Here is a 14,741-nt window from a genome sequence, read left to right as displayed (position 1 = left end):
AGAGCGCTCACCGATAGGCTTAAGCAGTTGCAGCCGAGCAGCCAATGAGCACGCTTATTTAGCCTGCCTAGGTCTGTCGGCTGCTGCACTGCGTTGACAATGAATACAAAATTAAGGATAATTTTTTGGCTTCAGATCTCGAAGAAAGAAGACTTTCCCGATGCGTAAGCTACTTACGCAATACGAGAGAACCTCTCGTAAGAGAACCCCTGTGCTGTTACACTACTTAAGGAATAAAAGTAAAAGTGTAATGTGTGGCGAGCAGGACGAAGCTGAGGGCTGTGGGAGAACGGCGTGAGGCTGATGGCATGACTGATAATGAACGACACGTGTAGCGAATCAGCTCAAATATAAGGGAATATATGATTCATAATTAATAATGATTAACTATTACCTACACAATTTAAATATCGCCCAAAGGGGGAATACATAGACTAGTTCATGTATTTGTATCTATTTGTAGACAATTAATTACAACGAGTCATAATCAATTATGAACTTACAGATAGGCTAAATCAGTTTATAGAATAACCTTTAACAGTTCAACATTGAATAATCTGTTTGTCCACTGAACCGACCGTGCAATCTCTTATCAACTCTCACAAAGGATTATTCTCCTTGTAAACTTGCAAGAAAGGTCCTTCTTGTCATGAAGAATAACTTTTCTGTTAAGGTTACTAACTGAAGTATTAAAAATTATAAAGCTTGTAGCTTAAGATTGGACATTTAAGGGACTTTGTTAGGTGAGCATCAGACAGAGACAATCAAGCGTTTAATGGGTTTTAATAAATTAAACTGTGAAAACATACGACTACATTTAAAACAAAGAATACATAGGCAAAATAATAAAATAGAAGAAAGGAAGAGAGAAGGTCACAGAATGGCAAAATCACAATTAACCTTTGAGAGCCAGCAACGAATCAAATCAACAAAGCTAAGAAAAGCAAGAAGTGAATAGAAGAAAACAAGACCAAGAAGCCCAAGAAGAAAAAAGATGCCCAAGAATTCATCATCCTTGTATTTTAAGGAAACTGAGTCCACACCTTTTTTGAAAGAACTGACCAATAACACCCAGAAACTTTGAGCGGGAGAGATTTCCTTTGTCTCCTTCTGACAGCCTAATTTGCATAGATTATGATGGTGTCATATATTGGTCATTCGTGCTCCAAAGGATGGTAAACAGAGTATAATACATTTATATTATAACCTACACCTCCTCAAAAACATGTTTTTCTAAAGGCCATAATGACTTTAATGTTATATCAAAATGTTAATGTTGAAAAATTTGGAGGACACTATAGGCTACCTGTTTCAGCCGCACATAAAATGAATACATTTTAGCACAATGCAAATACATTAAATAACTATATATGTGTACTACTGAGCATTAACATGCGTTTCATGGAGTGGAAGATAGGATCTAGTTGCCTATAAGTATTGTAATAGTGCAAAAAGTCAAACTTCAGAGGCATGTTGTCAATAACCTTTATTGGAATGTAAATGTATATCCAAGCTTAGCTGCAGGAATCTGTGAGGGCAACTGACAAGAAAATTGGTGTACCCAGGGCAGATTTAGTAACAATAACCCTTGTATGGTTGTCTATATACAATAAACATTTGTGCTGTCAAAATGAATGATTAATCCAAGTGATTAATAAAAAAACAATAACTCTATTATTACTACTACTAATAATAATAATCTATAACTAACACCTTCCTGGTATGTACTATGCTCAATTATATAGCTAATGGCAACAATGTCACATTTAACTAGAAGATGTAACAACCACAATCGATTGCGTGATTGATCCGGATATTATTTATTTATTTTTTTTACATTGACAAGCCGGAATGAAAACAAGCTGAAATGAAATAGGAGTAATGAGGCTATTTTTAAAATGTAAAGAGCAGAAAGTATACAGATAATTGCGTGAAAATGTAAGGAGTAAAAGTAAAAAGTCAGCTGAAAAATAATTACTCCAGTAAAGTATAGATACCAAAAATGTCTACTTAAGTAAGGTTACAAAGTATTTGTACTTAGTTACTTGACACCTTTGGTCTTTTCATTTATCTGGAGTCTCAATGACAGGTCATTTCATACAGTCATCTCAGGTTTCTTATTTCTCCTGGGATTCACTCTTTGTGAAGATGGACAATATGAATTTTGCAGACTCTTTAGGATTAAGAGTGGCTGGTACAATGAGATACTCTCCTGGTTCAAGCTTGAAGAATTTCATCACATGTCTTATATAGATGAACTTCTCACTACGTTCAATGGGTTGTTCTTGGTACAAGAATTTGTCCGGGAGCTTCACATCTTTCATCTAAAGGAGAATGAAATATAAACTTGTATTCAAGCAACCAGTTTATTTTGTTACAGCAATACCATGTCATTTATGCATTTTCAAAGCGAAGTTGAACATTTTTGAGCTTGAATTATATTTTTGAGTAGAATAGAATAACACACCATTAATAAGTGGAAACCAAAATTATTGTATTTTCTGTGACTCCAATAGTGTTATTTGTTACTGACCGCAAAAACATAGAAGCCAATAGCAAAGGTAGGAACGTCCCTTCTGTTTCTCTTCTCATGGTACTGCATGAGGGACACCAGTATGTTTTCAGGGCACTGGCCACTACATTCCTTATCAAGCTCCTCAATCCTCACCCGAAACTGAGGGTTCTTCCAGAAAGAGTCTACAAGACATCCATTGAATCAGAACTTTCAGGTACAGAAAAAACATACATTGACACACACACACACACACACACACACACACACACACACACACACACACACACACACACACACACACACACACACACACCATATGGCCAATATTATGCATAGATACCCAAAAAGCATGTTGCATGTTGTATCTAATATTTCTATTCATGCATTCTAGTATGTAATTGTATGAAATGCTCACATGCCACTCTCTCTCATTATATTTTTATGAGCTACCTTTATTATTGAGGCTGCCACCGGCTGTAGTCCCATCAACCCAGCTGTCTTTGTAACATGTGGAAGTCCATTTGCATTTACTGTCCAGAAAATCAGGACTGAGGCAGCAAATATCAATGCCTTTGAAGTTTTTGGTGAAGTCCTCCATTGACATCCTGCAGTAAAATATGAGTTACTGAAAATATTTGATTCAATAATGCTAGAGATCATATCTGAAACTACAGTTAATGCTCACCAGAACTCCCCGTCATTGTCCAAAGAATGACACCTGGATCGCTCCTTCTCACTCACTTTGTCCCACAACAATGACCTAAAGTTATGCAAAAGCATATATTAAAATATTACATGTAATATTACATATTACACAACAACACACTTAATAACCTCCAGCATTTTAATCTATGTTAGTGTGAACATTCCTTAACAAGACTGTAGCCTAATGGTAAAGGCCTCTTCAAGGACTGAGGGGGCATTTACAAGACACCAATTTAAATTAAAAACAGAATACTTTTTGTGCGTTTTGGCCATTTATTTACACGACAACGGCGTTTTGGGGGCCTGTGCAAGTTTTTGCATACAACGAAAATTTTATCGTCTCCATGTAAAATACAAAAACGCAAATTTGTGAAAACGGTGATGTCATGTGCATGCGTGTTACATGTTCAGTCTATAGGCAACATGTAGTTTCATTGTCGTTGTACGCAAAAAAAACGCAAAGGAAAAACGTTTACTTTGTCATGTAAACGTACCCTAAGATTCAAAAAGGCCTGCACACTCTAACAATGAAGGAAAACTGATAATTGCGAGATAAAACCACTACTTCAATGAAAAAACAGCAGACATTATGGTCACATGCAACCTACAGTATCTCATTGCCTAATAAACAATACTCAGTGCGGGAGCCATCTTAACATAAGGTTTTGGTTATTCTTCAGATATTCAAGGACTTATTCCCCAAAAATATACAGTATAAAATTGATCACCAATTGCTATCATTTTGATATAAAAAAAAATGAAACACTTGGGATACAGATATATATATATATATATATATTATAAACACAACACATACATTTTAAAACATGGGGACTTGACAAAAATGGCAAACCAAAGTAGTGGTATAATTTAAAATTATTGATGTTTTGATCAAAGAATCCTAGAAAAAAATAATATAGTATTCAGCTTGGTAAGATTCATATTTTATCTACTAAATATATGAAGGGGACAAATTACTTTTAAAGATTTACCATTTGTAAGCTAACACGCTAACTGAAAAAAGTTATTTAATAACTTAAAGGGATACTTCACCTCTGGAAAGATGAATGTGTATTTAAAATAGGTTATTTATGTAGAAGAAATGTGAAATTATTTTTGAATTTGGAGCTTTCTAGACTAAGAAAAGCCAGAAAATTAATTTTTGGCTTATGTGGATGAAAGACAACAACTCCCCGAATGCACTTGCTTCGCTGCCCTAGGAGGCTACTCCCAAGCCACGCCTACCGGTAAGAAAGCGCAGTTGACAACAACAAAGCTAGGCTACTAGCGAGTCTCTGTGATGAGTCTGCCTGGGATTTTGAGATCGCCCAAAATGTCCGGGATTCGGCTATTGCGTTCTACTGTGGCGAGCAGGACAAGGCTGAGGGCCGTGGGAGAACGGCGCGAGGCCGGAGGTGTGATTACTGAGATACTGGAGGAGCGGGAATTTTCTTAGCAATGTTAAAATGCACATCAACCGATCACTTGTTTAGCGTTCATGTAAACACTACATTCAGATTCACCAATCGGAATGAATTCAGCTAGATTGTAAAACAAAAGGTGTGCATGTAAACACTGAATGGCGACCGCAGAAAGCAAAAGCCGAATCCCGGATATTTTGGACGATCTTGACGGCCGGACAAAAGAGGATGGTAACCCCTACTACTCAGCTTTCTCCTACTACTCAGTTTTTTCCACAGAACAAGAGCCTGTTAACTTTAGCTTCCAAAGAAAGACAGCTGAACGATGTGTACATTCTGTGAGTGAGATCCCTCCCTCTATGGGCGGGTACAACACATGCGGGACAGCCCCTCCTACTGGCTGTAGTCTTTAGCCTCTGGCCAAAAAATCCTCAGATGATGCAATATGACGATTTTTGCGTCATTGGAGGATTTTTTCCAGACAAAAAATACATAAATCTCTCCTCTCAGGGGGATATGAGGGTGGAAAGCATGATAATTCGAAAATACTACAGTTTTCTACTAATACAAAGCTTAATGCTAAATCCTGAAGTATCCCTTTAATACAACTCTCAAACCTGTTAAGAATTTTTTTTTTTAATATATATAATAGTCATGAATCATTTAGTGGTACAAACAAAGAGTGACGCTTGATCAGGGTTGTGATTAGTGAATTTCATGACTCTTACTTGTCACTCCAGTCACCGGTCCACTCGTTTTTTCCCTGAGGGTTCAACACTTTCACCAGCCGAACTGGTTTATCTCTGCATGTTACCTGTAGAATACAAAATGACATGACACTTTTCATGCAAAATGCTTGTAATAAAAGTCTTTAAAACCTTAGTGTAGGCTACTTGCTTCTTCTGTGGGATTTCACCAGAATAGTTTAAATACAGAATATGCCATTTCACCAGGGATATTGTGAAATAAATAACCAATTTACCTCAGGACTGAAGTGTCTAAACACAATGCTTTAAGTTATGAAAAGGACAATACATTATTTCAAGAAACTTTATCTTGCAAAATCACAGGCTTGACGTAAGAGATAAGGACGGCTCATGCTGAATACATCTGAATGCAATCAGTAAATAACTACTGGTGTACACAATAACAAAAACGGTTAATATGAGAACAAAGCAAGTATTTTTGTAGTTCAGGGGTGCTCAGTCCTGTTCGTATAGATCAAACCTGCAGAGTTCAGATCTAACCCTGATCTAACACACCCGTCTGTAATTATCAAGTGCTCCTGAAGATCTAAAATAGCTAAAAAGTGATGCAGAATTCAGAAAGTTTCTAGACAGCAAGATTTTACATGTTTTGATAATTTCTTAGAGGACTGGAATTGGAAGGAACCCTGGTGAGTTTACTTACAGTTACATTTTGGAAAAGAACGCACTATTCTTGCTTTCCAATAAGAAATAAGACAGACTGTCTGAAGACTAACATTTCATCTTTTAATATAATTTCATTATTTAATATTATGTATCTGTATTATTATTCTTGATTAGTATTCATAATCAGTTGTATTATCTTATGATGTTTAAAATGCATGAATTAGACTATAGATTGCATGTACACATGTGTTTAAGGATCATATTCTAGACACAGACACCGGGAGGGGAACTGTATATATATATATATATATATATATATATATATATATATATATATATATATATATATATATATATATATACTGTATATATATATACTGTATATATCTGTCTGTCTGTCTAATCGGATGGCACTGTAATCTGACATTTGATTATGTGCAGACTTACCTCGTCAAACCCCGTCACTGTATATGCATGGGCTAGCAAAATGCCATTGGCTGGTCCTGATCTCTGATATGGTATGAAAAACAGACATTGCATCAATAATGCTGCTCGGTGAAATATGTATCAGAAAATAGGAAAAGATTGTTTTATGTACAGCTAATGCTCTACATTGTTCCCTGCATCTTACATTTTAGATATGTTCACTATAGTAATTTGTATTTAATTGAACATTGAAATATTTAACGCTTTAAAAGTGCTACTTCAGTGACAGTGTTTTAGATAGACATGGTGATAATCTGTCACAGTAATGAAAGGACAAGACTGAGGTCACTGCTTACCTCAAAAAAGCTGCAACACGTCAGGACCTCAGGACAAGTCTGAGGTCACTGCTTACCTCAAAAAAGCTGCAACACGCCATCAGACCCTTTGCTTTTGCTGCACGGTTCATCAGGCTCCACAAATCAATAGAAGCTTTTGCTGTTTCATAGTGCACGTGAATGCCACCAGTGAAGTCCAACAGAGCCTCAGATAGGTCCCCACTCGTGTAAGCATAGGAGCCGCAAAACCTGTAAAAGCCATTCTACATTTCAATACAGTGGACCAACAAGCCTTTAATGATTGATTCTGTGGGATTACTCAAGTTGTTGATGAATAAAATAAATTAGGGGTGTCCAATCCTGCTCCTGGAGGGCCAGTGTCCTGCAGAGTTCAGCTTCAACCCGAGTTTAACACACCTGAACCAGCTCATCAAGGTCCTACAGGAGTGTTGAGGCGAGCTGGAGTTGAACTCTGCAGGACAGTGGCCCTCCAGCACCGGGTTTGGACTGTGACAATGTCCAATACACTTCCATCTGTAAGGCAACTTCAGAACCAGGGTACATACACAACATAAAAAGGGCCTAAATCTCTTGTAATTATGGTTAAATAATATTTGGTAGCACTTTATGGTAACACTTTATTTTACAGTGTCCTTGTTACATATGTTGCATGTATAGCATAATAACAGTAAATTGTGCATAATTACATGCAACTAACCCTCAACCAAATCCTTATCCTACCCTAACCCTATAGTAAGTACATGTAGTTGCTTAATATTACTCAGTACTTAAATGTATAATTACACTGTAATGACACCTTAAAATAAAGTGTAACCAACTTTATTTACGATCTTGTTCGCCATGTACATATGTACTTATTATATCAATTACAATAACTGGGTAATAACTAGGTACTAACCCTGAACCTACCCCTAAACTTAAAAATTACCCATGTAGTTACCTTATATTACCAGTGCTGTCTTGGGTAAGTACACTGTAAGTACACATATTGTAAAATCAAGCGTAACCTACACTGTCAAAAAAAATTACATCCCCAAGTCAAAAATTTCAAGTGACCAATAACATCTAAATTTTTCGATTAGTCTGACGTATTATTTCTCATTTGAGCCAATGTTAACAGACTATTGCAACAAGAATTTCACTTGGGCCAATTGAAAAATTTAGATGTTATCGGTCACTTGAAATTTTTGATTTGGGAGGGTTAGAATTTTTTTACAGTGTAATATTTGTATCTTCATTGAAAAAACATGCTTTTATACTGAAAGAAGTGTAACACTTTACAATATGGGTGCACTAATATGCATAAATTCATGCTTAATGCGTTAATTACCACAATGGGTTGAAGCCATGTACTTCAACTGCCAGTTGTCTGCTTTAATTAATCATTAACTAATGATTTGCAAATGTATTATGTTATGACTTTACTTGTTGAGGCACATGACTATTAACTAATTGTTAAGTAATATGCCATTTTGGTTTTGACATCCACACTAACCCATGGATTTCAATTTCCAACCATCTACAACCAAGATTTCACTGAGTCCGATGAACTGCTGCATCCAGTACCTTGTTGTTCATGCATAGGAATAGGCCTATGTCAGGTTAAGCTTGAGGTCGTGGAACACTGAGAACATGCAGCCGATCACTGCTACTTCATAACACTGTGTCTAGACTGGACAAAGACAATAGAACGTCCATTATGATACTACACTGGATACGGCATGACGCTACACGACAAAACCCCGACAGTAAACTGATGCCACATTCTATTTCCGACGTACTCCGAGCTCTTGCGCTAGTTCTGTTACGAAGGACAAATGGACTTGCAATGGTCTGTCATGTCCAGTGTAGACAGCTGGTCTCGTCCAGTTTAAACACAGTGTAACAGTGGTCAGGAGTTCAGATTCTGGTGTGCTGATATTTGTGTGCATGATGCAGCCCAACTTACCCATCCTTCAAACACATTCTTTACACAATACACATTTCATTCACTGCATGTGCAAACTGTCAAAACCCATAAATGGCATATTACTTAACAATTAGTTAATAGTCATGTGCCTCAACAAGTAAAGTCATAACATAATGATACATTTGCAAATCATTAGTTAATGATTCATTAAATAATAATAATAATAATAATAATGAATAATAATTCGTTACATTTATATAGCGCTTTATCTGAGACCTCAAAGCTCTTTACATAGAAGGGGGGAATCTCCTCAACCACCACCGATGTGCAGCATCCACCTGAATGATGCGACGGCAGCCATATTGCGCCAGAACGCCCACCACACACCAGCTTATTGGTGGAGAGGAGACAGTGATGAAGCCAATCATTATATGGGGATGATTAGGAGGCCATGATGGACAGAGGCCAAGGGGCAAATTTGGCCAGGATGCCAGGGTTACACCCCTACTCTTTTTCGAAGGGCATCCTGGGATTTTTAATGACCAGAGAGAGTCAGGACCTCGGTCTCATCCGAAGGACGGTGCTCTTTTGGCAGTATAGTGTCCCCGTCACTATACTGGGGTGTTAGGACCCACACAGACCACAGGGTGAGCGCCCCCTGCTGACCTCACTAACACCTCTCCCAGCAGCAACCTGGTTTTTCTCAGGAGGTCTCCCATCCAGGTACTGACCAGGCTCAGCCCTGCTTAGTTTCAGTGGGCAACCAGTCTTGGGCTACAGGGTGATATGGCTGCTGGCTCAAAGCAGACAACTGGAAGTTGAAGTACATTGCTTTGACCAAATTGTGGTAATTAACGCATTCATTTACACTTTTAGTTAATAAAATATGTTATTAAGAAATTAATACATTATGACACATTTAATTAATAACAATTCATATTAATATATTAACCATATACAGTATAATCTTTATTAGTTGCTGATGCAGTAATTATTAATGAATGGTTTAGTTCTTCATGAGTCATACATTAACACATGACTATCTGTGCATTAGTTAAGCATGAATTAATGCATATTAGTGCACCCGTATTGTAAAGTGTTACCGAAAGAAGAAGAATTTTAAGAATAAACCTACTTGGCATAAGCTTTCTCCAGCAAGGCAGGCCAAAACTCATTAGATGTTTTTGAACTAAGAAAAATGAGCTTGCCATCGATTGTTGGCAGTTTGTCATCAATGACAACGTCAGTCCATTCCCCAGACTTCCAGAACTATATGAATAAAGCAGAAGGTTTAAGTACTGATTATTTGATTTCATAAAATGTATTTAAGCTATTTTGAAAAGACCAAAGAACTCACTCTAAAGTGAAATATCCCTGCATAATCTTCACCAAATGACTGGCCAACTGGCATGACCTGGTCCATGAGATCCTTTTGAAAGGTTAAAGATCCAAGTGGAGCAAGAAACGCGCAGTTTCCTAAGGTAAAAGCACAAACATTAGCAAAAATGTATCTTTCATTGAGTTGACAAAAAGGCATTCTAGTCTATATAGAGTTATGCTTTTTATTGCATAGATATTATTTACTGCACAGTATCATTCAAAACCAACACCTACTGGAGTATATAAATAAACAGATATAAGCATACCTAAATTATCTCTTTGGAAATAGTCAAACCTGGAAACCCCCTTAACAATGAGTTGAGGGTCTGTCACTATATCCTAGAGAGAGAGATTAATTAAATTAATACATTATACAATAAAATTTCCCCTAAGGATTTGGGAACAACAGAAGACATTTAGACTCTTATAATGTATTTTGAATCTGCTTTCAAGACACTTAAAGGCACAGTACGCCTCTAGAATTTCCTTTTTCAAAACAATAAAAAAGGCGTAGCTTGATGATGCCGTGACTGAACGTGGAATCATGGGAGTTATCATCTTAAAATGACTAAAATGTCTTAGAAAACTAAAATACATTTGAGTGTGTTGAAAGTTATGTTAACGTTGCTCTGTGCGTTCGCTCGGTGGCTGGTTAATTGCAGTAAGCTAGATCGATATTAGAATATCACATTATTAAAAGTTGGGTGACTTGTGTTGCTAAATGGCATGCACTTAATTTTTAAATATATTGCATGGTGGAAAAAATGCTGTACTGTTACTACAAGCTCTTTAGCCACTTAACTAAATTACAGTGTCTCTGATGCATGGTGCAAACATGTTACTCACAGTAAATCAAGAAAACAAGAGATTCAAGCAATAAAGACTGACCATATTGAACTATATAACAATGATTAGTTTTCTGTCAATAAAAGTATTCAAACACAAATATGTCCTACTGGTAATGTGGATATATTATGTCATTGACAGGCGACACAAAGACACGGCCCATTACACCGGTTAACACTAGAACTCCCAAGACGGTCATTTTGACCGTTTTTAAATTTTACAGCGTAATAACTTTGTTAAAATAAAATGAATTTGGCTGTAAGTGTCAGGTTTTGGCATAGACGAAGCAGACAGAATGGTAAGTTAAATGCTTTAATTTGCAGAATGGATCGGTACAGCGAAACAGGTGAGTAAACTGTAAGTTGAATTTCAGATGATAGCTTAACTGAAGTGTAACCTAGTCTCTCTTTCTCTTGCAGATGATGATGAAGGAGTTCCTTAGAAGACGGAATGGTGACTGGCTGAGAAGATCGGGATCGAAGGTAGGTATACAAGCAAGGCAGAGAGTCTGTGTCATGTATAGACGAGATCAGACAATGACTGAATGTTTGTAGCAGGTATATATGGGTGAACTGATGATGAGGTCCAGGTGACGGTTATTAGTAATCAGGTGACAATGAGAGTGTGAATGACTGAGTGGGCGGAGTGAGGGAATGAGTGGAAGGAGATGGTGATGGAATCCTGACAGTAGGCTCTGACTTTTCCTAAATATGTGTATATTTTATTCTGACACTGTTATTTTATTAAAATCATAAAACACAAAACAGTTCTGACTATTTCTATCTAGAATGGCCATAGCGGTCATTTTGACCGCACGCATTATTGATACATAAATCATGGCTAAAGCCTTTGTACTATGGTCGTAGTAGTTTTGGAATTCCGGTAGTTCTAGTGTTAAAATACCTGATTTCTCTGGATTTAAACATTGCTGGAAACATTGGCGATCATGCAAGTACACACCAATCTTACATATTGTGCCTTTAAAGTAACACTATGGAACTTTTTCCTCTGCGGTCGCCCTACAGGTTGGAAGCGGAATTGTCTCATTAGAACTACAGAAACGCGACCCGAACTGGCAATCTTACATAGCGTGGTTATAGCAGATAAAGGACCACAAAGCGAAGGCATAAGAGCCTTTCACCCTGTTACGACTTGATGAACCACTGAAACGATTTTGGAAACATTATTTGAAGGTAAAAAATTCTTACTTAGTGTTGATTTAAGATGTCTTGCCATAATTGTAAATAACAAAAATATGTTGGGAAATGCTACAGAAAAACCTGTTCTTACAAGCCCTAAGAGACATTTTGCAACAATTGATGATGACAGGTATCAACAAGTTATTTTAGATCCGTTCAAACAATAATGTCTATCTACTCTTCTTGAAAGTTTCTGAAGATGGAAAGTCAATACAGGTAACTTACTGATGGCCTCAACCATTTGATTTGTTCCATATCCAATCTGAGTTTCTTCTTTGGGTCAATGGAGCTGCTGTCTGAAGGGAACTTCTCATCAACATATATCATTTTATTGGTCAAGCAGCTCTTCTTCAACTCCTGGTAGTCCTGATCCAAGAATTTCAAAGGGGCGTCAAGAGGTGGTGGCATTTTTACAGCTGTAAAAGTCAGATTTTTAGGAGACAATATAAAGAAAAACAGATAAAAGTGTCACATCTGGCATCTGTTACTGGTGAGATGACACAACACTATGCTTTTGATTGATTGATTTTATTTGACCACTTAAAGGTCCCGTTCTTCGTGATCCCATGTTTCAAACTTTAGTTAGTGTGTAATGTTGTTGTTAGAGTATAAATAATATCTGTAAAATATAAAGCTCCAAGTTCAATGCCAAGCGAGATATTTTATTTAACAGAAGTCGCCTCGAACGGCCCGTTTGGACTACATCCCTATACTTCCTTCTTTAATGACGTCAGTAGAACAGTTTTTTGACTAACCTCCGCCCACAGGAATGCTCCCTCAACTCTACCGAAATTCGTTTATGTACTTGCACACTTCTAATAACTTACTGTGTTTACTCAGCTCTTACGGTGATTTTCTGAAGTAAAACTGACGCTTCATCTTTTGTGTGATGTACAATAAGCTTTATTAAACTCATCAGTATATGTTTGATCATCATTCAGACAGCAGACTTGTAGGCTATTAATAAATAATGGATACATACAAGCAGATGACAAATAGGTTATAATAACCGTAATTAAACTACTAAACTACCGGTATACCTGTTTCATCTCTATACAGCACTCTTGACTCTGTAAGCATTATTGTCTGACTCGAAATGAACATGTTACTGAGAGTTTCTGATATTATCATCATTTCGTGAGATTAAATTGTCCTGAGAGACTGAGCGCGAGCTCATGAAGCTCCGCCCCCTGTGTCGTCCAGCAGCAGCTTATTTGCATTTAAAGGGCACACACTAAAACAGCGCGTTTTTCTGAGCCCCAAAAAATGACAATTTAAACATGCTGTAAAAAATGATCTGTTGGGTATTTTGAGCTGAAACTTCACATACACACTCTGAGGACATCAGAGACTTATTTTACATCTTGTGAAAAGGGGCATAATACGGGACCTTTAAATATAAAAATATGAAACAGTGCTCTGCATCATACATTAAGAATACATAAATAGAACACTTTCCTTTTCCTTTAATCCTCCCTTGTCTGGCTTATGCCTTATTGCTCTGAGCAATGCCTGAACTCCGTATTTTGAGCACTTCTTACGTTGTTTTTACCTATTCACAATGACTCGCTTGCTTTAGTCCTCAATTGTAAGTCGCTTTGGACAAAAGCGTCTGCTAAACGACTAAATTTAAATGTAAATGTAAATAGTCAGGGATGACACAATAAAGCCCAAAGACTTATTTCCATTGTGGTCCCTATAAGGGCTATAATATATAATATGTATATGCTATAATATGTTTTGTTTCCAAAGACCTATAATAGATAAGAGACTCTAGGCTTGTTAGACCTGTTTGGGAGATAAATATTGTCCCTTTGGAAGACATATCTTGATAGCTTTTAAGAGACTTACAATATAATTAGTGATTAAACTCAGTTTTTAAGATATAAATTATATACTTTACCTTCAAGGATAACAACTCACCTAATTGAGCAGTTTTCTCTTACTAGGTTTGACCGATTCTCTTTGTTCTGCCCTCGGCTCTGGAATTCCGCGCTCAGACCGAATGTTTTCAGGAAAGGTGAAGAGCAGTGTGTAGGTTTGGTTTTGCTCAGAGACACTATTGTGTGAACTTAAAAAGACTTAAAAACTCCTCCCACCTGTGCAGTTGCGTAACAGTTCCACCATATATAGCCTTAACTCTAAAAATAATTAAATATGCAAATGAACACGGAAAGCAGTTTGAACTTCAAATGTCTTTTTAAGATTGTAGCCTATATATATATATATATATATATATATATATATATATACTGTATATATATACTGTATATATATACTGTATATATATATACTGTATATATATATATATATATATATATATATATATATATATAATATTGAATTAATAAAGACACTTCATATGACTTATCAATAAAGTTAAAATTATATAAAAGATCATGAAAATACAGAAACTCTACCGATCTCTTCACAAATCTCACTCAAGTTCTCACCTGAGACTTCCCTTAAAAGGTTTATACAAATGTGCTACTAGTATACTTTTAGATAAAAAAAAATAAGAAAATAATTTCAGTCTACTTTTTATGGGCTTCTCAGAAATATACTTAAAATTACACATGTATACTTGACTTAAACTTACAGAAAAGTATAC

General features: G+C 36.5%; 1 protein-coding gene across 1 annotated transcript; it reads right to left on the bottom strand.

The window, feature by feature from the left end:
* Positions 1-1,469: 1,469 nt before the first annotated feature.
* Positions 1,470-14,175, bottom strand: LOC308679733 (calpain-1 catalytic subunit-like). The gene is made up of 12 exons (XM_081347380.1): positions 14,054-14,175; positions 12,356-12,546; positions 10,352-10,424; positions 10,063-10,181; positions 9,841-9,974; positions 6,853-7,024; positions 6,462-6,524; positions 5,370-5,455; positions 3,201-3,275; positions 2,966-3,120; positions 2,534-2,697; positions 1,470-2,324 (listed from the first exon to the last, which is right to left on the bottom strand). Exons 2-12 carry the CDS (start codon positions 12,536-12,538, stop codon positions 2,118-2,120), a joined length of 1,431 nt encoding a protein of 476 aa, XP_081203506.1. The 5' UTR covers positions 12,539-12,546; positions 14,054-14,175; the 3' UTR covers positions 1,470-2,117.
* Positions 14,176-14,741: the final 566 nt, after the last annotated feature.

This window comes from Scardinius erythrophthalmus, assembly GCF_964197995.2.
Source record: "Scardinius erythrophthalmus genome assembly, chromosome: 19".
NCBI lineage: Eukaryota > Metazoa > Chordata > Actinopteri > Cypriniformes > Leuciscidae > Scardinius > Scardinius erythrophthalmus.
The sequence above is the reverse complement of the archived record's forward strand: the minus strand, read 5'-3'. Positions and strand labels throughout refer to the sequence as shown.

What these genes read in the sequence shown, in the direction of transcription:
- LOC308679733 (XM_081347380.1), bottom strand. Translation starts at nt 12,538, where the DNA reads ATGCCACCACCTCTTGACGCCCCTTTGAAATTCTTGGATCAGGACTAC. An exon ending in TTTCCAAAGAGATAATTTAG is followed by an intron (nt 10,182 to 10,351) that starts GTATGCTTATAT and finishes CTTTTACCTTAG; the next exon opens with GAAACTGCGCGTTTCTTGCT. An exon ending in CGTGTTGCAGCTTTTTTGAG is followed by an intron (nt 6,525 to 6,852) that starts GTAAGCAGTGAC and finishes ATACCATATCAG; the next exon opens with AGATCAGGACCAGCCAATGG.